The sequence below is a fragment of the Argentina silus genome (assembly GCF_951799395.1).
Source record: "Argentina silus genome assembly, chromosome: X".
In the NCBI taxonomy this organism is placed as follows: Eukaryota; Metazoa; Chordata; class Actinopteri; order Argentiniformes; family Argentinidae; genus Argentina; species Argentina silus.
This window is the reverse complement of record NC_139653.1, coordinates 31422421-31450116: the sequence shown is the minus strand read 5'-3', so window position 1 is coordinate 31450116 and position 27696 is coordinate 31422421. Positions and strand designations below refer to the sequence as shown.

The window sequence follows — 27696 nt, the reverse complement described above, 5'->3', positions numbered from 1 at the left end:
CCATCACATTTTCACTCTTGTTAGAGGTTTAAATATAGGGGCTCACTGAAAGTATTTCACCTTTCTTATGTTTGATAGGTCCTGCTCAGGTTCCCATGATGTCCCCAAATGGTTCAGTGCCTCCAATCTATGTGCCTCCTGGATACGTTTCACAGGTATGCCCCCTGTTTCATGATTATTCAAGATTCTTTAGTTTGCACATAACCAAAGTTGTGTACATTTTATTATGAGCATTGCCTTCAAACCCTTGCCATGTTCTGTTTCTAATTGCATATCTTATCTCTCCAACTTCTCTTCTCTCAGATCATAGAGGAGAATGGAGTACGGCGTGTTTTGGTCTTACCTCAGCAGCCAGAGTTCCACCCAGGGGGGCACTCCCCTCTCCACCACCCACTGCCTCCTACCCACGCCCACCTGCCCGCCTTCATCCCCCACCCTGCCATGATGCCCCCTCCACCCCACCTCTACACAGGCATGGCAGGGAACGTGGGTGACATGAGCTCTCAATACATCTCCCAATACCACCCAGCTAATATTTACTCAGAGCAGGGTGAGTTGGCACACCACAGCCTCATTCTTTCTGATGTGACAGGTTCCTCATGTACATCAGTGTGTCATCCTGAAGAAGGCTGCTTCTCTGACATGCATATCTACCTGGTAGACAGGTCTGTTTGTATTTATGTCTGTACCTGTATGTGCCCATATGTATGTAAGTGTTCTATGTGTTTGTTCTCCCAGTTTCCGCAGATTCTCACTCCCAACACGGACGCCTGCCGTTTGTTCACAGGGATGAAAGGGCTAACAAAACATACGAGCGCCTGCAGAAGAAGCTCAAGGAGCGGCAGGGAGGTGGAGGAAGTGGAGGAGGTGCTGGTGGAGGTGGAGGTGGAGGAGGAGGAGGAGGGGGGGGGGGGCAGATAAAGGACAGCCCCCCTGCCTCACCACAGAAGAGCCGCAGCACCCCTCCCGTGCAAGACATCCACAACGGTGTGGGAGGGAAAGGGCTGGAGCCAGAGCAGGGGCAGCCCAGCACCATAGTGACTGGCATTGGCAAACAGAAGGGCAGGGGAAAAGACACTGACTCAGGAGGTAGGAGGGCAAAGGGCCAGCAGGGGTGATTATTGGGTTGACAATGTATTCTGTGCTAAATTGAGGCGGGTTATGTTAGGGAGCTGTGGTGAGCCACTGAGGAGAGGCCTCATTAGCTGCAGCAGCTGGTGGCAGTGAGAGGGCCCTAACAGGGCCAACATTAGTCTTGATTACATGAGCTCTGACTGCTCATTAATCATCAAGCCTAACCCTGGTACTTAGCTTTTCCAGACCTGCTCATTCTTAAGGAATGCCTCTGGAACTGCAAAAATGGTCAAGTTAGAATTGTACGTATGTATCTATTTTATATGAAATAACTTTGACACTTTGTTTTATGTTGAAACTGTATGTATTATATTTATGTTAAAAAGTCCTTTATTTATATTATGGTTTTATTTATGTACTCAACTCTTTCCCTCTCTGTAGAGCTCGATGCAGAAGCCCTGGCCCTCCAGGCACTTTTGACTACCGTCAGTAAGCCAGTGGTAAGTGCTACAGCATATCCCCATGCATTGCCAACCCTAAACTCAATGGGAGGTACAGTGCCTTCAGTAAGTATTCGCCTCCTGGGCCTCCACATTTTGTTGACTTTGAAATAGAATTAATAGATTGTTTTTGACACTGATCTACACAAAATGCCATATAAAGTCAGAGTGATAATTATTTTTGTTGAAACTTCAACTAATTAATTAAAAATGAAAAGCTGAAATGTCTTTTGCTTGACCTCTTTTCTACGAAAATCATGTGAAATCATGTGATTTCAGTATGAATATCTTTTGATTTTATGGGGTCTCTGATTTGCATAGGAATCATTGATACACTGTTTCAATCTGGTTGTCATTACAAACTGAGCAAACTGAGAGAAACAAAACTGCTCAGGGATGCTACCCTGAGGCCTGGGGACTTACAAAAATCTACAGTTGAATGGCGGAGAGGAAAATGCACCGTCCATGGGACAACATAATCCTAGTCATTCTACAAAATTGTGGCCAAAGAGAATCCCTTAATGAAATAAAATCTATTTCACATCCATAATTGTGTTTGCAACAAGTGATACAGCAGAGAAAGTGGCATGAAATGTGTTTATTTGGTTTTACTACAAAAGCATTAAGTTTAGTGCAAATCCAGTACATGCAATGCAGTTTCTGCACCGTTCCTCCTGTGAAGAATAGTCGTAGCTGCATTATTTTATGGGTATGTTTGTCACAGGCAAGGACTCGTGAGTTTGTCAGGATCGAGAGAAAATTCGGAAATGTCCTGAGTTTGTAGTGACAGCCTAATCCACACAGTGTGTAATTGATTCCTAAGCAATTCAGAGGTCCTATAAAAACTAACAGACATTTCTGCATTTGAGCTAATTTTAGGAGTGTCATAGCAAAAATGGTGAATACTTATTGCCTCAAGACATTTCAGCTTTTCATTTTTTATTAATTATTAAAGAATATTTTTCACTTTGACATTATGGGGTATTTTGTGTTCAGTGTTCAGTTGTGTTCAGTTCAGTGACACAAAATATCTATGAAATCCAGTCAGGTTGTAACACAACAAATTGTGGAAACAGTTCTGGGGGGTAAAGGCACTGTACACAAATACAGAAAATGGTTCAACTCAGTCGTTGGTACTGTATAAATAGCATTTACTGCAAATGTCATGATTCTGACATAACAGCATATACATTGCCCTCTGTAATTATTGGGACAGTGAAGCATGTTTTCTTCTTTTGGCTCTGGATTTGAAATCAAATAATTACTATTGAGGTTCTCACCATTTATTTGAGGGTATTTGTGTACATATTGGTTTCACCATTTAGAAGTGACAGTTTGTGTACCAAAAGTATTTGGACAGATCCCATACAGTATTTGCTCACATATCCTTTGCATGCAATAACTGTCTGAAGTATGTGACCCAATCACCCCACCAGATGCTGGGTGTCTTCTCTGGTGATGCTCTGCCAGGTCTGTATGGCAGCTATCATTAGTTGTTGTTTGTTTTGAGGTTTTAGGTATTTTTAGGTATTTTGCCTGAAATCTTATCTTAAGGAAATTAAATGCATTTTCAATTAGATTTAAATCCGAAGATTGACTTGACCAGTCAAGAGTTTTTCACTTTTTTGGCCCTGAAAAAGTCCCTAGTGGCAGTAAGTTTGTGGTCATTGTTGTACTGTATGATGAAGTACCATCCAATGAATTTAGAGGCATTTGCTTGTACTTGAGCAGATGATGTTTCTGTACACTTAAGCTGTAAGCAGTTACATCATCAATTAACACAAGTTAGCCAGTTCTAATGGCAGCCATGGGGGGGGAGAGAGGGAGAGGGAGAGATCTGCTATTGTACTCACAGATCAACAACTGGGACCTCAGACTAGAACACAAAGAGAAAGAATCTGCTCCTCAACCATGTTCTTATACCTGACCTCAGGTGTGACGGAACACACCTGACTAACCAGTAACACCTGTTAAGCCATTGTTTACAGCCAATACTTTTGGTGCCATGAAATAGGGGGACTATGTATATAATGTTTCGCTGTTTCTAAATTGTGAAACCAATATGTACAGAAATACACTCAAATAAAAACTGAGAATCTATACTTCATAGTAATTGTTTGATTTCAAATCCAAACATTTGAAGTATAGATTCAAAAGAAGAAAAAATAGTTCACTGTCCCAGTAATTACAGATGACACTATCATATTAGTATCATATCAGCAATTTTAGTTCTAGCTATTTTCTTACTCTACAGGAGGAAAATGTGTTGTGCGATTTATCAAGAATCTTAATGATGAATTCCTGCTGACAATTGGCTTATGATATCAAAACCTGCTGACTGTGGTTCGTGAGAGGATTCATATTCCCATTCCAATTAAACATCTATTGTTGTCATTATTCCACAAATTGTTCTTACTACTGATTAAAGTCCTGCTTTTGTACCTTGTTTGGCACTCGGCTCCCTCTCATGGTTGTGTCAGAGACCTGCATGCTGTGGCACACAAAGAGCCATTTCTTTTGTTACAAAGATAAGATTGTACCGGGTAGAATAAGGAACCCTATGAATATATGGGTAATTCTGTTTAATGCATGGTTGTTATGTGTTGTAATCACAACAAGAAGGCAGAACCTTTTCCAAATGATCTTTAAGGAAACAGCTCTGTTGGGAATGTGGTTTTGTTAAGCTGATACAAAGCGACGCTCCAACCAGATCCAAGCACAATTTGACCTTTGTGCAAGGTTTAGCCAGTCCTAGTCATAGCCCTATTTGACATCTGCTGGATGGAAATCAGTAAAACTAGAAATATAATTAGCTTGACCTTATATACAGTGGCCTGTGTAAGTAATGGGACAGTGAAGCATTTGTTTCTTCTTTTGCCTCTATACTCCAAATGTTTGGATTTGAAATCAAACATTTACTATGAGGTAGAGATTCTCAGCTTTTATTGAATTTTCTTTTTCTTTTTCTTTTTTTTTATTATACATGTTGCTATCACCATGAAGACACAGTTTCCCCTATTTTAGGCCACCAAAAGTGATGGGACAGATCAAATGTCTAAATTAAGCAGTCATGTTTAGTATTTGGTCGATAATCCTTTGCATGCAATAACTGTATTAACATGTAACTCAGTCGTTGGTACTGTATAAATAGCATTTACTTGTTAGATGTTCCTGTACACTTAAGAATGTATTCTGCTGCTGCTGTCAGCATTTACATCATCAATGAAGACAAGTGAGCTAGTTTCAGTGGAAGCCATACATGGCCATGCCATAACACCCCCCTCTGCCATAATTCACAGATGAGGTGGTATGCAGCTGTGGGTATTGGGCAGTTCCTTTTTTTCTTCTCCCTTCAGACAAATCTCTGGGTAAAGAGCTCTCAAGAGAACGGTGGGGATTGAAGAGCATTGTAGGGGGAAAGAGACCGAACTGGCCTGATTTGAGTTCTTCCACAGATTAATTCCTCTTGTAGTGTGGTCTGGGATATTTTGAAACTCTGAAAACACAGTGGCAAACCTTGTGAGAACCCTCCACCAATTGACTCTAAACTGAAGGGCACCGGTCCCCCGTTAGACTAGCCAGGCCTGTGTCTAGTTAGTATTGGCTATGATAATTTAATTCATTTATGAGCCTTAACCTTAACTTTGGTAGGCATGTTGTCAAATATTACTGTGTTTGTTTGCTGTGTCTTCCTGAGGCTGCTGTATTTTCAGTAGAATGAATACATGTTTTTTATCATCTCCATGAGGACTAGTGACTCAGACTCTGTGATAGTGGTAATGTGCTAATAAATGATACTACCCTGTGCCCCAGGTAACAGACATACAGGCCAGAGGGGCTTTGCTGACCTGGAGCGCTCCCACCAGGCTTGAGAGTGAAGAAGGCATTCCGGATGCAGAGGGGGACAGAATCCATCCTGAGCCCTTCAGTTATGAGGTGTCCATCTCCTACAGTGGCAAAGACGGAAAGTACAAGAGCACGTACAGGTGAGTACTGGCTCTGTCCAATGTCAATAGGATGGGCACCAGTTTGTCCACCAAAGGACAGTGTGAAAGAGGAAAGAGTGTGAAAGAGGCCTCACTTTTGTTTCCACTGACTAAGAGAGCGAACATATTGCCTTTTCATTTTCTATGAAGGACAATTAACTATGTCTCCTTAACTATGTCTTCTTCTGTCTAATGATTTTCTTTTTGTGTCCTTCTTATGGACACAGTGGTGAGGAACTAAGTGCAACTTCAGAAGACCTTAGACCAGCAACAGACTATCATGTCAGGTTTGTACATAATTTACTTCTCTGCCGGACACATATCAACAAGGAGCTCATGCATGTAGAGTTTGTAACACTGTGTTGGTCCCTCCCCCAGGGTCCTGGCCATGTGTAACTGTTTACAGGGGAGCCCCTCTGAGGCTGTGAGCTTCACAACTCTCAGTTGTGAGCCAGACCCCCCAAGCGCCCCCAGGAAGGCCAGCGGGACTAAGAGCACCCTCGTCCTCCAGTGGAAGGTATGTGTCAATTCTCATGAGTCAGCCATTCCCCACTCTGTCAGATGAAGTGGTTGTGATTTTGAGACTAATCAAGATGTCTTTTCACAGGCTCCCTGTGACAACGGTTCCAAAATCCAAAACTACATTCTTCAATGGGATGAGGTGCTGTCTGGTTTACACATATGGATGAACAGCTAGTTATGTCCATGTTAAACTGATGATACAGTATGCAATGCATCCACCCATGCTTTCATTTCTTTCAAGGGTTATTACTAAAACTAACCGATTGTGTAATCTGCAGGGCAAGGGGACAGGGGTGTTTGAGCAGTGCTACTATGGACCTCAGAAGCAGTATAGAGTCACCAAACTCTCACCAGCTTCAAGATATTCTTTCCGCCTTGCAGCCAAAAATGACATGGGTGATAGGTATGAGTCCCTCTCTCTGCTCCTTTAAAACAAAAACAAATACTCAATATATGTCCCTTTACACCTTGCATGTCTTTCTCTGCCTCTCACCCTCCTCTCCTCAGTGAGTTTAGTGAAGTGGTGGACCTGTTCACTTCATGCAGCGTGCCCACGCCGCCCCTCCCTCCAGAGCTGCGGAAGGCAGGGGTCACTTGGCTTTGTCTGCAGTGGCAGAGACCCACAGGCTCTCCAAAGGAGGACGACATCTACTACATCCTGGAGATGGAGGAGGAAGGCTCGGTAATGGCCTGCTCTCAGTCCCATCTGACTGCTCTTGATACAAGCTGACACAAGTTACTCCTTGTGTATCTACTGCTGCAGGCTTGCTTGTTTGTTTGTGCCTTTGGTTGTTTGTAGAAGGGATTGCTCACCCAGTCTTTTTCTTTCCCTCATTTCTCTGTTTTACAGGGATATGGTTTCCAGCCAAGCTATGACGGCGATGAGCTCTCCTGCACTGTCAGGAACCTCCACAGGAGTACCATGTACAAGTTCCGGGTAAGACAGAGCCCTGCAGTGTGTCTGATTTGAACAGAGCCAGTGATCTTGTGGCTTAATTAAGACTGTGGCTCAGTGTCTTAGTGGCTGTCTAGAGGAGAGGGGCTGAGGCAGGGCGGGAGTGAGACCCATGATGGGCCCTATGACTCATCCGTCTGCAGGGTTTTAATGGCATTAGTCTCCCAGTGCCGGCAGGGTGGCACAGACAACATCAGCAGGAGGGGTGGACTGGAACCAGTCAAGCTCCTCACTGGAGGGATGGTGACTAATATTGTGGAAAAACAACACAACACGTTCCACAAATTTAGATATAATATATAGGTTTTTTATATAATTTTCGTTGTTGTTCAAAGCATCAAGGTAAAACCTAAGCAATTTAACTTACTACAGGTGTGATTGAAGCACATTTCCAGTGGGCAGTTGATGGGACAGATTGGCAATAAGAGGACACCGTTTAGGCAGACATGACCGGTGCTATGGGTGTGGGATCAAAGATGCAGGTGGTTGGCTGCATACCAGATGTCAGTACCAACGTTGTGGGATACATCCGTTAATGATCCCACCTGCTACACTTTACCCTCAACAAACCTGCTTGTCTATTGCCACTCTCTCTTTCTGACTCATATCTGGGTGGTGAAATTGCCCACAGGCAGAGCTGAGGGTTATTCACCTGTTGCATCCAGATCTAGCATTGCTAGGAGGATTGGAATGTGAGTCCCTTCTGTTATCAGAGAGGGCGGTAGCCATTGTATTACCCAAAACAAAATGCCATTAATCTCATTAAAGCTTCCTCTGTGTGCCTCTGATGGTAGAGATGTTCATTAGCGACTCAGAGACCCCGCTCTCTCTCACATGCAATTGTTCCCAGCACAGCATGGTGGGAAGCTGGCTGCTGTGCAGGTTTGTATTTGTACAGTATGTGAAACCAGCTCTCTGTAGGCGCAGAAGGAGATCTGCATATCTTAGCAGATGTGCCACTGTGTTTCTAGAAATGGGGATGTCACTGATTCCCCTCATTGCCTTCTTCATTATTTCCTTTGTGAGTTTTAGCAGAGTGATATTGACATGTATGGGTGGTCTAAGGAGCTGAAGCTGTTTTGATAGTCAATTAATCTGTGGCTAAATTAGTATTAGTGTATCTATGCTAACAGTTGACTCCTGACTGCCATTTGGTGTGTTGCCTGCAGGTGGCAGCGTATAACACTGAGGGGAAGAGTAACCCTAGTCAGGTCGCAGAGTTTACCACCTGCCCAGACAGACCCAGCAGTCCCTGCAGACCAGTCATCAGAGGCAGAGTGCTGCCCATCAGCTTCAGGATGACCTGGGGTGAGAACTGCCACTGACTACAACTGGGGCATCACACGTGATTAGAGGGCTGCTGTTTCAACAACTCACAGTCTTTCAGCATAACCTATGACATGCATTGATCTAGCAGATATCATACTATATGACTTAACAATATGTTTTCTTCTCTTTTTAGAACCCCCCAAAGACAATGGTGGGGCAGAAGTGTCTAAATACATTGTGGAGATATCTGAAGGCTTGAGCGGTAAGTTTCAATAGGTGATAGCAACATTTTTGTGATGAGATCTACTGCAGGTTATTCATAACTGTTAAATGTTATGTTGTGACACTGTAATTTGTGTACATGTATCCAGGCTTGTCCTGGGAGCTGGCGTTCAGCGGGCCAGCCATGGAGCATGTGTGTGAGGGACTGAAGCCTGGCTGCTCCTACCAGACCAGAGTCTACTGCATGAGCGAGGGGGGACAGAGCCCAGTGAGTCATACCCTTCCTCCACATGCGTGGCCAGGACAGTCAACACAGGCACATGACCTCATAGCCAGATAACAGGCCACTGGTTTTCTGTTTTGTCCCGTTACTCATTTCTCAGTAGCATTCATAACCAACGTAAGAGCTGCCTGTCTATGGCTTGCATGCTCTGGGACTACTGAATTTGATCTATTCCTATGGTTGATCTGATAAATTAGATATGAGTAATTCCTGTTATGCACATGCTCTATTTATGGACAGTTCTAATAAGAAAGGTCATTCAGCTGGTCCTCATGTGTAAGTACAGTACAAGACAAAGGGCTCAAATCAATTAACTGTTGCTTGTGACAGAGTATGCTTTTCTTAATTAGTTTAGTTCTGAAGCGCTCATCATTAATATCTGTCAGCTCTTTCTGCGTGCATTTATTCATGACAGGCTTGTAAAGGAACATGACTCATGTTGGGAAGTTCATGTTTTTTTTGACACAGCAAGCTCACAAGTTTGCTCCCTTTTGTCGCTAGACTGATGTTCTAAAACACACAAAATGTATTTATTAAGAGGAGTCCTATCAAAATATCCACTGAAACTACTGGTATTGACCTGCAATTTTTGTCTTGTCACCCTGATCTTATGTTTTCCTCTCCATTTCCTAAATACATGTAATAAGATACAAAAGAAGGGTGTTGGAATTTCGCTTGCATTGACAGATAACTCACTTTTGTTTCCTTGTAAATGTGGTAATATCAAGGACTCGATTACTTGTATCAGATCCTAACTGAGTGTTGTCTCTCTGCAAGCTGTCGGAGACCCTACAGGTCCAGACTCCCGCTGTGCCCCCAGGGCCCTGCCAGCCCCCCCGGGTGGTGGGCAAGCCCAAAGCCAGGGAGGCGCAGCTGCGCTGGGGTGAGTCACTCTCCCAACCTTTTAAAACCTCTCTGTGTGGGTGACTTTTAGTTCCTCTTCATGAACGTATTTGTTGGCGTCTTTGTCATGCTGTCTGATGCCTCAGGACAAGATCTACAGTATGGGCACTGAGGTGTGTGTGTGTGTGTGTGTGTGTGTGTGTGTGTGTGTGTGTGTACATCTGTATATCTGTGTATGTCAGGCCCTCCTCAGGTGGACGGGGGCAGCCCTGTGTACTGCTACAGTGTGGAGATGTGTGGGCCGCAGGCAGAGGAAGGCAGAGAGGTTCACCAGGGCTCAGAGCTGGACTGCACCGTGAGCAGCCTACTGCCTGGCAGGACCTACTGCTTCCGCCTGCGGGCAGCCAACAAGGCCGGGGTGAGAAACGTTACCAAAACTGACCTATCAAACAAAATAGATGTGCTCTTGTGAATTTTGCAGGCTGTGTACTATAACTATTACTTTTCCTGAATGTATTTAACATGCAAGTTGAGATTGGCAATAGTGTGTGTGTGTGTGTGTGTGTGTGTGTGTGTGTGTGTGTGTGTGTGGGGACTGGTAGTACGGGCCCCTGTCGGAGCGCCTTGAAGTGACCACAGGCCCAGGCGCTCCAGAGCCCTGCAAGACCCCTCACATCACCTGCAAATCGCCCACTTGTACTGTGGTCAGCTGGGAGGTAAAACCTGTTTTTCAAATATAACAACAAATTATCACATATTGACATCACTTCATTTTATGAAGAATATGTTTTAATTTCCCCAGTGCACAGATTTATTAAACCATTAAAATTAGACACTCTATTCATCAATTTCCATGTTCCCCAGGCTCCTCCCTGTAACGGGGCCCCCGTGTCAGACTTCCGTCTGGAATGGGGCGCAGCTGAGGGGAGCATGCAGGTGTGCTACAGTGGACCTGGGCTCAGCCATGAGATGAAGGGACTGCTTCCTGCCACAAACTACTTCTGCCGGGTACAGGTAAGGCAACAGGAGAGCAAAGTCATCTGTTACTATCTAGTCCCAATTTTCCATTTTCCAGCCAGAAACATTTTTTGTGTATCGGATGTGTCACCACAATTTCAGATGTGAGTCAAGATACAGAAGAGGAAGAACAGGAGACTTTTTGCACAGTTCACTCCACCCAGTGGTCAGAGATTATCATTACACACTGGAAAGTGGTGCAAGCTAAAGTGCTATTGTGCAATGCTTGACTGTTGTTAATTCATTGTGCAATGTTTTAACTGCATCTGTCCCTACTCCAATAAACCGTTAGAATAAGATGCATATATTTCCCTGTGTCCCTGTAGGCAGTGAATGTGGCTGGCGTGGGGCCGTTCAGTGAAGCGGTGCTGTGTCAGACACCCTGCTCTGTGCCTGCAGCAGTCAGCAGCGTCCATGCTCTGAAGGAGGCTGAGCTCAGAGGGTACCAGACCTCCCTGGAGGAGGAGGAGGAGGAGGAGGAGGAGGAGGAGGATGAGGAGGGTCCCCTGGCACCCCCTTTGTATTCCCCCTCTACCTGTCTGGGCCTGCGCTGGGAGCCCCCCTGTGACCACGGGGCTGAAATCACCTCCTACCTGATAGACCTGGGAGAGCGTCAGGCCATTGCCGTGGGCCCCATCACCAAATACATCATCCAGCACTTGCAGCCTGATTCCAGTTACAGGTACACCACCCCAATGGCACTTCTGTATCTGATAAAGTTCTATGTCTGTAGAGTTTAATAGATGTGAAATCCATACATTTATTTATCCACATAACCTGAGCTATACCAGTTGCTGTAGTGTCTGCTCTCAGTAAATGACACCCTCTGACACCCTCTCTACCCTGTCCCCCTGCAGGATCAGGATCCAGGCCTTGAACAGCCTGGGAGCAGGTCCCTTCAGCCACACCTTTAAGCTCAAAACCAAGCCCCTGCCCCCGCAGCCCCCGCGCCTAGAGTGCACGGCATTCAGCCACCAGACCCTCAGGCTCAAGTGGGGCGACGGCCCTGCCAAGGCAGCCACCTCCGATGCCCTCCAGTACCAGCTGCAGATGGAGGACAAGAGCGGCAGGTCAGTGGCTCTACCCTGCGCTCTGTGGAAATGATTTGAAATGTCTCAAATGGAAAAGCATCCAGAAAGATAAATGGTGATTTGGAGCTGTGTTAGGTTCAAATTTGTAGCTAGAAAATGGTAAGTTAATTGAAAATGACTCATCCAAAAGTGAACTTTACCAGGAGACTGACAGAGACGATCTACTTTGTCAATTTGTCAATTCATGTTTCAGTAGAATGATTTGTTTTTCTTTCTTGTATTCGTGTCGTCACCCTCACCCTGCTGTTCTCTCTCTCTCTTCTGTTCTTTGTACTGTGCAGATTTATATCCTTGTACAGAGGACCATGCCACACTCACAAAGTCCCGAGGCTTAATGAGTCTACCTCTTACATATTCCGCATCCAGGCCTTTAATGAGGCGGGCGAAGGGCCCTTCTCCAATGTTTACACCTTCACCACCCCCCACTCTCCCCCTGCCCCTGTGAAAGGTACAGTACTACTCTTTATTCATCTGTGGCTCATCTTTATCTTTTCCCCACACCCTCTACACTCAATCAAACAGTCACAGTGCTCAACTGTTAGCCTTCCATGAGCATCTTTAATTCATGATTGTTAATATTGGTTTCTCTCTCTCTTTCATGTCCCAAAGCTCCTCGAGTTGATCGCCTGGAAGATCACTCCTGTGAGGTCAGCTGGGAGGCTGTGCCACCCATGAAGGGAGACCCAATCATCTACACCCTGCAGTGCATGATGGGAAACTCGGAGTACAAACAGGTACCAGTGCCTTACTGTAGTTCTTGTATTCTTCTTGCTGTTATAGATTTGTTTCTGTGGGTTTGATTATCCTTCAACTTCGTATAGCCTACCTTTAATGCTTTACTTGTCTCGGACTCTCTCCACTACTCTCAGTAACCTGTGCATATCAAGAGACAAATGGATTGTGAGGCTAAATGTTTTTACTGTAGCTTTGCGTCATCCCTCATCAGTCACTCCTGTGTCTCAATCGACCATTACCAATCGATCATTGATCCATGAGGGATCCCAGGTGTCTGGCCTCTCCCAGCACCACCATCCCTCTCATTAGTCAGTGAGTGTTAAGCTAGAGTAATGGTGGCCACAGGAGGCCTTGGTTACACCTGCTGACGGTAATCTCCCTAGATGTGACACCCAAATTAAATTTCGGCGTTCTTTCGTCGAATTACATCCCTCGACTTCTAGCAACGGAGTCTGTGGTAGTAAAAATTCTGCCCTTGCTCTGTCTAGACATTACAGTCTGGAATTAGAGTGTTTTTGCAATATTGAGCATGATTAACTGGAGCAAAATGAATAAAAAGGCGATTATGATGACTTGGCTGACTTCATAGGCATAAGTTCTGTGATACAGCTATTGAGTCTGTGCCCCTCATGCACAGCCCAATAGTCGGTTAGTGTAAAGGTGGAGCCAAATATATTGTGTCACAATGTGACAATCGTGTGCTCTTCATTCGGCTTCTGCTGAGTGTTGGAGTGAATTAAGGCATACTAAAACTGACCTTGTGCACACACTGAACTCTTGTTAGATAGCACTAGTATGTCACACTTGGTCTAATTTTCTAGAACTACAGTAACTCAATGATCTAGTTAGTATCCCAGAAACGTGAAATTCAAATATAATCATTCAGTTCCTATTTCAGCAACCTGGACATAACAGGGAGGACATTTTATTTCATATTTTGGCAGTCCGTTTTTCTGTGATATTCTGTCTTATTGTGATTTGTGCTCATGCCAGCCTGTCTCTCTGAGCTGTCATTTGTCGGGACCGACACGTTTTCCACACCAGACAGGGATTTGATTCATTAGGTACTGTAACTGCATGATAGCCCATTACAGAACAATACAGAATGTTTTGCATATGCATCGATCCGTTATTTGGGCAAAGTCAAGCAACGGGGAGCTGTCATAGGTACCCATTTATTTAGAAGTCCATCTATTTTAGCTCACTCCTTGATATCTCCATTACCAATAGCAATCTAGCCTAAAGCACTTTGTTGGCCTTCAGCCATTGCAGTTTTCTGCTGCCAACATCATAATCAAAGATGTAAACAGACAAAGACAAAAACAACATTTACGACAGCAATACCCTCTCTCCCCTTCCCCCTAACCCCCACCACCCGCATCCCCTACAATGGAAAATAAAAATTAGACACAACAAAATGAAAACACAAAAGTTAAAATACCATAAATGAAAAAATAAATAAAACAAAATAAATAATCAGTGCTCTACAAAAATGTTGGCTGTCATATACAGACTAAAGGTACAACACCAGACACCCCCCGAATCCCGGCAGACGGAAACGTTTATGTAAACAAGCTCATGAAATATCTGATACAGCACCCCAAACTCAGTGATGCTACTAGATTACTTAGGTCTTAGAGTCAGAGTTGCGAGATATGTAGGTAAGGAAAGGTTGTCAAATATTTTTGGAATCTGCTGGGCCTCAATGCAATCTCATACTGAATTTTGTTAGTGAGTTCTGTCAACCACACTTTAAAGAGTGGTGCTCTTTCCTTGTTACAAATCATCAGAATGGTTTTCTTAGCAATTACGGTAGCATACTGCACGGTCAGTATCTCCCAACGACTAAGTGTTACCAAATGCTGTGACCAACCTAAGATTGCTATCTTTGGGTCTGGAGGGAGGTCAAAACCTGACACCTCTGTGTAACATTGAAACACCTCCGTCCAAAAAGTATGCAGTTTTGGGCAGAACCAGAAGAGGTGACCCAAGGAGCCCTCAGCAGACTTGCATCTGATGCATAGTGGAGAGAGGGGTAAATTGAATGTAATCTGGTAGGTGGGAGCCACTGCCTCGAAAAATAGTCCACAAACATGAATACCAGGTGTTTAGTATTGGGCTCTGTAGTAATAAGGGAATATAGTCTGGAATAAGGGAATATAATTTGGAACATTTAGATAATTTTAATGTGTTGGTACATCATTTTAAATGTGTTGGTATCGCAAGAAATGAGAGGGGGGAAAACTCATATTTATGGCTAAGTTGAGCAAACAAAGCAATATGACCTCTATATAAAGATTCTCTATGGTAACTATTCCCCTCTCTTCCAGATTAAGCATGGTTATGAGAAGTAGGAGTATAGAGAGAAGTTTCTGGTAACTAGAAGACTTTTCTAATCTGGTACCAAATGTTCAGAGAGTGAAGTTATCCCCTGTAATAGCTGCAGGGGGCCTGTGGAGAGTTAACACAGGCATCCTGCATTCTCAGCATTAAAGGGGCAACATGACTAGCATATGTTTTATGAAATTCTATACCGAAACCATCAGGGCCAGCATCTTTGCCATTAGGAAGAGCTATAGTTTTGGAAGAGCTATAGAGCAGAGGAAGCTAGTGATGTCTGCTGAACTAACTGTGCTCTGTGAGGTGTAGAGTTTTTCATCGAATTCTCTAAAACACTCATTTATGTCTTCTGGATTGGTAATGACAAAGCCACAGCTTGATTTTATCTTATGAATTGCTCTGCTGGCCTGAGCACCTCTAATCTGATGTGCCAATAGTGAGATTGGTTTGTCTCCCAACTCAAATTGTTTGTGTTTTAATTTCAGTGACATTCTGCTCATTTGATTGTTATACTCATATTTGAGTTTCATAATATCATTAAGAGCAAGTGGAGATGGTACATCTCTGTATGCTCTCTCAAGAATAGTAAGCTGGGTTTCAATTTCCGATTTTTTTTTTTCTGTTCTTTGTTATTCAGCCTTGTATGATATTACATGTCCACGCATAACAGCTTTAAAGGCTTTCCCATATGTTGAGTCAGACACATCTTGACTATCATTCAAACTGACATTTTCTGTGACAAAGGTGGAGAGTCGCTGATGAAAATGTGCATCAAAATCAGTTGACAACATGATCGGGCAATGAGATTAAAATATTGTGATATTGGATGTTTATTTAAAGTCAGTGATGAAATAATCTATCCTTGTATATGATTTATGCACATGTGGAAAAAAAAGAGTAATCTCTATCTGTGGGGTGCTGCAGTCTCCATATGTTTGCAAGATTCATTGATCCGATTAACCTATTCAGCACAGTAGTGGAGGTCAGAGGAGTGGGTGGGGGAGAAGAGTGCCTCTCCATGAATGGGTCCAAAACATAGTTGAAGTCTCTACCCACTATTAGGTGTGTAGTTGACAAGTCTGGTAGGAGATTAAAGACACACATAAAAACAGGGTCATCAAAATTCGGTGCATATAGATTCAAGAGAGTAGCATGAAACGATAGAATATTGGCTATAACTCACATAGCAGCCATTACGATCGTCTGTGGTAGATATCCACTCACCAGCCACTTTATTGGGTACACCTTGCTAGTACCGGGTTGGACTCCCTTTTGCCTTCAGAACTGCTTTAATTCTTTGTGGCATAGTTTCAACAAGGTGCTGGAAACATTCCTCAGAGATTTTGGTCCATATTCACATGATAGCATCATGCACTTGCGGCAGATTTGTCAGCTGCACATCCATGATGCAAATCTCCCGTTCCACCACATCCCAAAGGTGCTCTATTGGATTGAGATCTGGTGACTGTGGAGGCCATTGGAGTACAGTGAACTCATTGTCATGTTCAAGAAACCAGTTTGAGATGATTTGAGCTTTGTGACATGCCACGTTATCCTGCTGGAAGTGTGGTCATAAAGGGATAGATATGGTCAGCAACAATACTCAGGTAGGCTGTGGCGTTTAAACGATGCTCAATTGGTACTAAGGGGCCCAAAGTGTGCCAAGAAAATATCCCCCACACCATTACACCACCACCACCAGCCTGAACCATTGATACAAGGCAGGATGGATCCATGCTTTCATGTTTACGCCAAATTCTGACCCTACCATCTGAATCTCGCAGCAGAAATCGAGACTAATCAGACTAGGCAACGTTTTTCCAATCTTCTATTGTCCAATTTTGGTGAACCTGTGCGAATTGTAGCCTCAGTTTCCTGTTCTTAGCTGACAGGAGTGGCACCCGGTGTGGTCTTCTGCTGCTGTAGCCCATCTGCTTCAAGGTTCGATGTGTTGTGCGTTCAGAGATGGTCTTCTGCATACCTTGCTTGTAACGAGTGGTTATTTGAGTTACTGTTGCCGTTCTATCATCTTGAACCAGCCTGGCCATTCTCCTCTGACCTCTGGCAACAAGGCATTTTTGCCCAGAGAACTGCCGCTCACTGGATATTTTCTCTTTTTCTGACCATTCTCTGTAAACCCTAGAGATGGTTGTGTGTGAAAATCCCAGTAGATCAGCAGTTTCTGAAATACTCAGACCAGCCTGTCTGGCACCAACAACCATGCCACGTTCAAAGTCACTTAAATCACCTTTCTTCCCCATTCTGATGCTCAGTTTGTACTTCAGCAGGTCGTCTTGACCATGTCTACATGCCAAAATGCATTGAGTTGCTGCCATGTGATTGGCTGATTAGATATTTGCGTTAACGAGCAGTTGAACAGGTGTACCTAATAAAGTGGCTGGTGAGTGTATGTTGGAAAGGAGTATTTTTTATCGCCACCCTGCACTTTTGATGAACACCCATTGAAAAACTTGCCCCACCCAATTACATGTCAGCCTTTGTGTGTCATAATGTTTAATATGAGTTTCTTGTAGAAACATAATGTCGGCAGGTGAAGACTTCAAATGTGAGAGAACCTTGGATCTCTTAGTAGGGGTGTTTAAACCACGAACATTCCAACCATGGACAACCAGGGAAGGATTGATACTAGGAGGCACCATAACCAGACATTCTAGAATACATTAGGACAGCATGGGAGTTTTCAAACAAAACGTAAAAGAGTACGAAAACACACACAAACACTTCCCGCACCTCCCCACCCTCCCACTTTCCCAAAAGAAGCAGGAATAGAAAACCCCCATTACAATTGTGAAGCTGTTGGGCAATACACGGAGCAAAGCTAAATATAACCATAAACAAACATAACATATGTTTTTGTTTTAACTCCATCTCCAAACAAATGATAATATTAATTTACACATCTTCTTAAATTAATGTGAAATAAACAACTATCACCACACAATCTAGACTTTTCGCATGGGCCTTTCCAATTTCTGCCTAAAAATGTATTTGAAATGCATTAACACAAACATTTTATAATTTTTGTGATGTCAAATGGAATTTGAAGTAAAAAACACTACAGTAATACCAAATACACATAAAAAATGCAAAAGTTTATATTCAGATAAAAACACTAGGCATGTGACTTGTATTGGGTTGCATTTCACCTTTGCTCTGAGTGTTTTCCATCCTGGTCATACAAAGCTATTACTCTATCAATGGTGATTAGGAAGGCCTATTGAAATGTCACGCACTGCTTGACTGGAAAATCTAGTGAATAAAAAAATTGTCTACGACCCCATATCGTATCGCTGCCCTGCTTTTGTATTCTGTGATCCTGACTTTTAATTCCCTCTTGGTTTTACCAACATAATAGAACCCACAAGGACATTTCAATACATAAACCACACATTTTGTTTAACATGTTATTCTTCCTTTGACCTTAAACCTATTTCCAGAGTATTTCTAGTGAGTGCGGGTTTTTTTCCTTCATGAATGAGCTCTTTTTAACCCTGCACCCAAAGAAGTTGTCTATCAAGTTAAGCATGCCATTCCCAAACGTTACTTTGAGTGAACTATGAGACATGATACACTGGACAGAAAAAAAAAAAAAAAAATACCGGCAGTTACTATTGGCAACTACAAATGACTCGCTGAATACTGGCAGTAAGACAGTGAATATGTGAGTTGTTTATATTATAGTCTACAGAATAATATGAATAGCAGCATGTCAACCTCACAGCTTACTTTCACTGATCCATAGAATCCTGTGCAAGAGCAAGAGGCAACCAACAAATGCCAAAGGAAAACCTGGCGCTTGGCCAATTAATTAAATCAACAGTACAATACAATATTTTCGCCTGCTCTCTGTAAAGTGCAAGATGCCTCGGTTTTCTCATCACTATGTGCTTAATGTTGTACTGTAAGAAGCTTAAATCCATGCACCTTCCGGTGGATGCAAACAGAAGTCCAGTTAAAAAATAATCACAAGTGTGTTCAGGCTCTGCGGAGCCGCTATTTGAGTTTTTAATGTCCATTAAAAAATAGTTATCTCTGTTGTTGGATCATAATGCTTTTATCACAGCATATTAACCCATGATTGCAGCATACCATCCAGTTGTTTAAGTTGCTTTAGGATACAGCCATTGCAAACCATAGTAATATTGTGTTTTTTTATTTAAGTGCAGATTTTTTTCTTTTTCAAATACTAGCTTACAAGGTTTGTTTAAGTTATTACAAGTGTAAGTCTCCCATTTCATCCAACCCACATCGTTTAGTTGTTTTGTTCCACAGACCGTATTCTCACTTTCCCTCTTTTTTTCTCTCCATGGTACAGGTCTACAAAGGCTCTGCCACATCTTTCCAGATCCCTAACCTGCAACCCAACAGTGAGTACCGCTTCAGGGTGTGCGCCATCCGGAAATGCCCAGAGGCTCCAGAGCTGAGTGGACCGTACAGTCCCACAGTGACCCTCTCCCCCCAGCGCAGCGAGCCCTCAGCAGGCAGTGGCCCAAGTGGCACAGGGGCCAGGTCCGGGGCAGAGGCAACCAGACCCAGACGCAGCCTGTCTGATGAGCAGTGTGCTGCTCTCATCCTCATGTTCTTTGCAGTCATCTCCATCCTCATCGCTTTCGTCATCCAGTACTTTGTCATCAAATGAGTACCCCTCACCCCAGCTGCAGGGTTACAGCTTTTTTTTCCTGTTGTTGATTGTCTTTTTGTTTTGTCATACCTAGTTATCAGATTAGCAGTGTGAGGGGACAGGAAGAAAGATGACCTAAACAACAGCAAGGAAATGCTACAATTTATTGCACCTATTATAGCTTCCTGTTTCCCCCCCCCCTTTGCCTCCTTCTATATTTCATTGTGATTGGTTATCCTGCACAGAAGGGACATAGACAGAGCATGGATACGGTTAGAAAAAGAGTACATCATACTTTTGACTCATGTACTTGTCAATCATATATGTATAGATTGAGTTATTTATATTTGAGTTTAAATGTCCAGTATAAAACTGATTTTGATTATGTTCCAAAAATATTATGTAGGTGTATCAGTAGCCTGTGCTGTTTGACCCAGGGACCTAGTGAGCCAGTGTATGCACAGTGGAGTGTATGTGTAGATGCACAGGTGTGCCACAGAGGTGCACAGGAGAGGGCTTGAGGGCCATGTGAAGGGAACTCAAAGGGACTAATCTTCTTCCTTTAAGGGGTTATATAGAGAGGTAGAACAGATATACAGTTCTTGTTTGCGTTATAGAACGTTAATTTAGCACTTTCCAACTTTTTTGATGTTCAGAATGTGTAAGAATGCAAAAATGGAGAAATGTTAGTATATTTTTGTACAGTAAGACACAAGGACCTGTTTGTTCGAGAAATTGCTTAGAATAGACATATAGAAAATAAACAAAAACCAAACTAACACAATGAATTCTAATTATTTTTACTATCATATAGTTAAATTGTAGCTTGTTTTTTCAATCATGCAGCTGCTTTACTCCGATATTGTTGTTCAGCACAATAAATGTACGCTTACCCTGATATCTTTTTTCAGTAATTGATTTTGCACCTTAGTGAAAGAAAACCATGACTGAATGTGTCTTGGTCTTGTGATGCATTTTTTATAGATTGTGCAAGCCCTATTTCAGTTTTGGGTGTTTTAAAAGTTGTAGTACCACATCATGTGTTCCCGAAACAGCTTGTTTCTCTCACCAAAATGGTGTTGATGCCAGTTGTTTCAGAGAGCGAAAGATTGGAAAAGAAAAACTTGGGAGCATTTTCTTAATTTCTCTGAAGTTTTGGGGTTTGTTTTTAGTTTTAGAAAACACTAAAGTGTTTTTGTTTCCTTTTTCTTTTAGCAATATTGATTTAATGTTAGTCAGCATATAAATAATGATGAGAAAATGTAATATTGTTCTACAGTAGGTATTATTTTCTGATTTATTTTGATTTCCTTTTGTCAGGGTCATACATGTGTGAAGTATATTTTTTTATGATATTGAAGTAATATAAGTTAATTTTGTCCAGAGAAAATAAGAGAACCTTAGTACTCATGAAATATGAAAAGCAAGCAGCAGATACAAAATGTGTTAACTCATGTACTTCCTGTGAATCTAAATGTTTGCCTTTTCTCTGTGTGTTAAGTCTTTGTAACAGATTGTAAACACTGAATGATCAGTGTAGTAATCTGACAGTAGGGTCTAGTGTTTGGTTATGGGCAGATTATTGCTGTTGCAACTGTTATGAGATACAGGTACCTTGCAAAAAGTATTGGAAAATTACATGATTTGGTCTATCAGACATTCTGCAAATGTCTTCTTTTTGTCGTTTAAAGACTAAAATTCCTATTTTTGATAGTGATTGCAATGTGTGCCATTTTAACACCTCTTCACCATGGTAGGTTACTACCCTTGGCTGAGGAGAGAAACAAAACGCTACAAAAAGAAATAAAATATGCACAAAAAATGAGACCATTTTTATGTAATTTTAATGTTTGCAGTTACCTCATACACCGTACATTCCAAAATGAAAATTTGTTATACTATACATACTACCAGACATATCACTTTAAAATGTTCGTTATGGGAAAAAAAATGTATAATCATAAATATGTATCTAAAGTGTATCTGTATAGCCATGATATCTACAAAAGATCCATGCACAATAAAAGATTTATAATTCTTCTTTGTAGTCTTGTTTTATTTGTCTTTTCCTGCATTTGTGTGTCATCTACAACATATTTGGTGTATGTCTCATTGAGGAAGGGCAGGTGTGTATTATTGGCTACATTCAAAGCAAATGTATTATAATGGAACTGTATCTGGAAATTGTTGGAACATGGACTGGAAGAGCTATTACTGTTGGCACACAATGTGCCTCAATTCAGGTAAAGTAGTCAAAAGCCATTTCCTGTGGATCTGAGTGGTCTGTTTGGAATGGCCAGAACAGAGAGTAAAGTGTTCATGTTTCTTGGCATGGAATTTGTAATTCTGATAATATATTTCACACTACAGAGCTTGATAGGATATGTACAGTAGGTCTAAAGAGAGAGATCTACTGGAATTGTAAACCAGACAAAATTAAACAGGCCTATGTATGTAATGAATATGAATATGGAGGGTTGAAACTATTAAATATCAAATAATTGAAAACAAAAAACACTAAAAAAAAACAATATTAATCTAAAAATAAGCTTACAAAAAGCACTATTGGGTAACTTAGTATCAGACGGACATAATATTAATCAACATAATCATACTCTTAGCAAAAATATTCATTTTTAGCTTAAAATCTGTGCAGACCCTGTGCAGGAACTATGTGAGACATCACAGTACAATTGAAAAATATATGTCCAAGCGAGAGTGGAAACCAAGCGAGAGTGGTATATCGAGAAAGGTGGGATGGGCTGGGAGCAGCTGAGGGGTGGAATTCAAAAAGAAATCCAAAGAACTATACCAAATAAAATGGAATATATATTTGCATGTACACCAGGAAAAATACAAAATATAGCATAATGGAGATAAAAAAATATATACATTTTATTTAATTAATTTTTTTATAATAGTGGCCTGGGGTGGTCCAGCACCATGGCCTACAGTGCACACATATACCCATGTCGGCAAGGTTTCAAATCCGGCCCATGCCCTGCTGACATACCCTCTCCTCCTTACTTTCCTGTCGATCTTCACTATCTCTATCCTATGAAAAATATTATAGTTGGACTGCCCCACTAAAAAAAAAAAACTTACAAAAAATAACATAAATGAGTACCTAGTAGATGGAATATGTTTGTAATAACTGTTCAAATGATTAAAACAAACAAAGTACTTAGGTTCTCTGGTGAGCGCAGGGACAAAAAAAAGAGATAGACAGGAGTAAAGTAAGTAAATACTAATAGGCCAACATCTACATATATACAACATCACTGTGAATAAAACCCTTTAGAATTTTTAACCAAACAAATGAATTAATAAGGAAATAATATTAGTGGCCTCTATCTTGAAATCATTTCTCATGTTGACCTTTCCTCTATGTAGAACACAGAGTTGTATCCACACCCACCTTTTTGGACAGTATTAGGTCTACGGAGCTGGGTTCTTCCCTTGGTGATCAAGAATTATAGTGCCAAGAATCCAAACTGTTCTTTTACTGAACCACATCTCCTCACACTTATTTCATTGGCTGAATTCCCTCTTGTTATTATGAGTTGTGTACATATTGCTTTTATCATTTAGAAATAATGTCCAATATAAATACAAATATAATGTCCAAATTAGGCAGTCATGTTTAGTTCAGTCTGGTTGACAATCCTTTGCGTGCAATAACTGCCTGAAGTCTGCAACCCATTGACCCCACCAGCCACTGGCTATCTTTTTTCCTCAAAATGTATCAAGAAATTAAATGCATGTCCAATTGCATTTAAATCTGTTAAATTTGGAGGCATTTGCTGGTACTTGAGCAGGCAAGATGTTTCTGTACACTTCAGAATACATTGTGCTGCTGCCGTCAGCAGTTACATCATTAATTATGACAAGTGAGCCAGTTCTTGAGCAGCTATATATGCCCAAACCATAACACCCCCTCCATCATGTTTCACAGATAAGGTGGTATGCTGTAAAACTTGGGCAGATTTTTTTCCCAAGCTCTTGCAATCATTCTGGTACATGATCAGATTAGTCGTATCTGTCCACAAGACCTTTTTCCAGACCTCTGCAGGCCTTTTTAGGTACTTTTTAGCAAACTGTAACCTGACCATCCTTTTTGAGGATAACTCGTGGTTGGCACCTTGCAGCGAAGCCTCTGTAGTTTGGATGGTGACGCATTCTGGGGATGGTAGTCTTTTGGAACATTCACGCCTACCTCCTGGAGAGTGTTCCTGATCTGTGCTTTGGGCTTGTTTTGGGCTTTTTCTAAATTATGGTGAGCATTCTTCGGTCAGGCATTACAGAATTCCTTGGCCTACCAGCTCGTTTGCGATTGCAGAGCTCACCAGTGCTTTCTTTCTTTTTAATGATGTTCCAAACTGTTGTTTTTTGTAAGTCTAAGGTTTTGACTATGTTTCTGATCGATTTTTTCTGATATTTCAGCCTCATAATGGCTTCTTCAACTTTCATTCTTCGACTTTCATCTCTTTGGTCCTCATATTGACAGACAACAATAGCAGAAAGGCAAATGTGAAGCCTAGAATCAATACTAGACATTGACAGCTTTCTTTTGAGATCAAATAAAAGCTGAGAACCTGTACTTTAACTCCATTGTAATTGTTTGATTTCAAATCCAAACTTCTGGAGTATAGAGCCAAAAGAAGAAAAAATGCTTCACTGTCTCATTACTTACAGAGGGCACTGAATGACTTATTTATTTTCATAAATAGCACCCTATAACTCAACAACCTTTTTGCTCAATGTGCTACATGGCACAATACATCAAAGCAAACTGTTTTTCTTATTCAATGGGTTGTTTTGCGGTAATCTTGTGGATAAGAAGAAATGTTAGGAAAAGGAAAGATAATTCTTGAGGAAATTCTCAGAGATCCAGTTAGTATGCAGACACCCACAAACAAGTTCTTATGTCAACGTCTTTACTACACCATCAAACAAGGGTCCACTGTATTTGTTGATTCCATCACATTTTACTTGATAATTTCCTGTCATTGCACTCACTATACCTGTTGGTAGATGTTTTGCAGTTAGAGAATACAGAGTGGTTAGGTGATGGGTCAGTCTCCATATCTGTGCCGAATGAAAGAGGCTAGTGAAGCGTAAGAGGACCGCCACTCCATAATATGTTGATATTTGAAAATGTGTTTCCATAGCTTATGCTCTCAAAAGTTGAATATTCTTTCCATTTTAATTTAGATATTTTTAGTTGTTTGTTGAAATTTAAACAGAGAATGCATATTGTCGCCCAGAGACTGAGATGAACTGAGAGGTAGTTCCACAAGGGAAGAGGGATTCCCCATTTCCAACTCCGCCCTCCTTCCATCCCTTGTCCCCCCCCCCTTCTACCCTCATCCACCCTCTCACTGTTTGATGAAGAATTAGACTGGTTAGACTGGGAGCACAGACATACGTGTGCGCGTGCACACACACACACACACACACACACACACACACACACACACACACACACACACACACACACACACACACACACACACACACACACACACACACACACACACACACACACACACACACACACACACACACACACACACACAGCAGACAGCCCCTGTCTCTCCTCAGCACTGAGGAGAAGTGCTCTTCCTCAGTTCCACACCCAGAGCTTTTCTGCCTTCACAGCACCGGGGACAAGTTTACATCTCCTCTCTCACACCGACGCACAAAGAAACAGGAAAAGGATTATAAGCACCAGAGAGAATTGCGGACAGGGGATTTAGCTCAATTTCAGTGGTAAATCACCTATGACAATTAAGTAATTTTTCGACTACTAATACTATTATTTCACAATAGATTTTTTTTTAGCTTTGACAGATTGAGAGGACAATCCCTTTATTTCCACAGCTACTTGTTGATTTCTACTGAGCTGCCTCTATCAGTAGCATGCCCTGGACAAGACCCCAACCTGAGCTCCATCCCCAGCCAGTAGACACCTTGGAGGAATCCTACATGGACGACTACCACTATGAAGGCTCACTATTCCCCACCTCCACCCTCATCCCTGTCACCATCATCTGCATCCTGCTCTTCATTATTGGCGTGACCGGCAACACCATGACCATCCTCATCATCCAGCGCTTTAAAGACATGAAGACAACCACCAACCTCTACCTGTCCAGCATGGCTGTGTCCGACCTGGTCATCTTCCTGAGCCTGCCCTTTGACCTCTACCGGCTCTGGAAGTACGTGCCCTGGGTGTTTGGGGAGCTGGTGTGTCGGCTTTTCCACTACATCAATGAGTTCTGCACTTATGCAACCATCCTGCACATCACAGCTCTGAGCATGGAGCGCTACTTGGCCATCTGTTTCCCTCTCAGAGCCAAGGTGGTGGTGACCAAGCGCAGGGTGCAGTACATCATCCTGGCCCTGTGGACCTTCGCCCTGCTGTCGGCTGCCCCCATGCTTTTCCTGGTGGGGGTGGAGTACGACAATTACTCTCACCCAGACAACGACACGCGGCAGTGCAAACACACCAACCACGCTATCAGCTCAGGGCAACTGCACACTATGATCTGGGTGTCCACCACCTACTTCCTCTGCCCCATGTCCTGCCTCATCTTCCTGTATGGTTCTATCGGATGCAAGCTGTGGAAGAGCAAGAATGACCTGCAAGGTCCCTGTGCCATTGCACGCGAGAGGTCACACAGACAGACTGTCAAGATCCTGGGTGAGTGGACTTAATGCTCATTTGACTACAACTGCTCTAAAGTGTATTTTATACTTTCTGATTGCCTGAGAAAATGTGTACATTCTTCAGAACCAACTCCTGTCTATATTATTATCTTACAATGAAGTAGATCATGGGAATATAACTTGAATAGTGTTTTTTTAGTATTCATTTTGTGGTACAATAACAAACAGAATTGTTAATCTTCAAAAAGATTCACAAAAGAGGTGAATGTGCCCATAGACATTTCATATCCATCAACCATCAGACATAGTGTAAACGTTCTTACAAGTAAGTGCACTATTCTGAACCTGAAAAAGTGTGAAATAGAATCGAGTGACGTGATTGTTGTTTTAACGTCAGAATTAGTAATGACACCAGCTTTGTTTAGGACAAATTATGTCCCTTTACAAAGAACAGTGTCTGCTTGATTTGTAGTTCCAGCATGTTTTACAGTAATCCTATTTTTCAGTAACATACTTTAGCCAGGCTCATCTGTAGTCCATAATATAATACATGATTATATTAATGTTACTCATTAGCCTAGTACACACAGTGCACAGAGCCAATGTCATCAGACATGCTTCCTTTTGTGTCCACATTTGTGCAATCCTAAATTGAATTGTCATCTAAGACACTCATAAATCAGACAGTAATAAGAATTTACATGCTCCTACGCTCCTGTGCTGCCTTCTAATCTAGTGGTGCAGTACAGATGAGATTAGGATTTACCTCCATCTCATAAGAGCCTGTGAAACAAAGACTGCCATACAGTTCAGTGTTTCCTTACTCCTTGTTTATAATAATTAACTCTGAACCTGACCATGTGTACCTCTAACCCCCCTCTCTGTCTGCATCCCTTCCTCATAACCATTCCCCTATTCCCCACTCTCCAGTGGTGGTGGTGCTGGCTTTCGTCATCTGCTGGCTGCCCTACCACATTGGTAGGTACCTCTTTGCCCTGGCGGATCACTACGACGAGGCCAAGCTGAGCAATGATTTTAACGTAGCCTCCATGGTGCTTGTTTACCTCAGTGCCTCTATCAACCCAGTGCTCTACAACCTCATGTCCCGAAAGTACAGGGCAGCTGCCTGCCGCCTCTTCCTGCTCCACCACAGGCCAAGACACTACCGCCCCGGCCAGAGACAGCTCTCTGTCAGAGAGGACGTCACCACCCTCAATGAGACCTTAACTGGGGTGTAGGACAGCCCACATTATATACTGTAAAATGTAATGCAGTGCTCAGAAAAGACCAAGAGGTGTGGCAGGCAGCCAGGAGTATTTAAGCATGTGCAGAATAGTCAGGAATATCTAACTTCATCCTGTTGGAGAGGAATCTAAGGCTCATAATTCAAATGAAGGATGTTATTGTACACCATGGCATTGTGTTCTCTGACAGAAAATAAGCAGTGCATTTTCTTGACAATTATGTGCAAGTGTATATATTCATATTTGTTTGAATAGCAATGGAACACAAGAATCTGTAACAACTCCTGATGCTAAAAGATGG

At 42.3% G+C, this 27696-nt stretch overlaps 2 protein-coding genes across 2 annotated transcripts in view; both read left to right on the top strand.

Annotated features, from left to right (window-relative positions):
* fndc3a (fibronectin type III domain containing 3A) overlaps positions 1-21519 on the top strand; it is a 52965-nt gene extending 31446 nt beyond the window's left edge. Inside the window, exons 4-26 of the mRNA XM_083695346.1 lie at positions 79-155; positions 304-550; positions 739-1089; positions 1516-1574; positions 5388-5560; positions 5788-5847; positions 5939-6077; positions 6168-6221; positions 6361-6485; positions 6590-6764; positions 6933-7019; positions 8207-8345; positions 8500-8568; positions 8678-8796; positions 9589-9694; positions 9897-10072; positions 10257-10370; positions 10519-10668; positions 10998-11353; positions 11529-11741; positions 12044-12210; positions 12372-12496; positions 19174-21519. Of these exons, the coding sequence (XP_083551472.1) occupies positions 79-155; positions 304-550; positions 739-1089; positions 1516-1574; positions 5388-5560; positions 5788-5847; positions 5939-6077; positions 6168-6221; positions 6361-6485; positions 6590-6764; positions 6933-7019; positions 8207-8345; positions 8500-8568; positions 8678-8796; positions 9589-9694; positions 9897-10072; positions 10257-10370; positions 10519-10668; positions 10998-11353; positions 11529-11741; positions 12044-12210; positions 12372-12496; positions 19174-19497 (3605 nt within the window). The 3' untranslated portion in view covers positions 19498-21519. The remainder of the gene's footprint in view (positions 1-78; positions 156-303; positions 551-738; positions 1090-1515; positions 1575-5387; positions 5561-5787; positions 5848-5938; positions 6078-6167; positions 6222-6360; positions 6486-6589; positions 6765-6932; positions 7020-8206; positions 8346-8499; positions 8569-8677; positions 8797-9588; positions 9695-9896; positions 10073-10256; positions 10371-10518; positions 10669-10997; positions 11354-11528; positions 11742-12043; positions 12211-12371; positions 12497-19173) is intronic.
* A 3882-nt stretch (positions 21520-25401) lies between these two features.
* mlnr (motilin receptor) lies at positions 25402-27389 on the top strand (the record flags this gene model as incomplete). The annotated part of the gene is made up of 2 exons (XM_083694681.1): positions 25402-26185; positions 27082-27389. The coding sequence occupies 2 exons, from the start codon at positions 25402-25404 to the stop codon at positions 27387-27389; spliced, it is 1092 nt and encodes a 363-aa protein (XP_083550807.1).
* Positions 27390-27696: the final 307 nt, after the last annotated feature.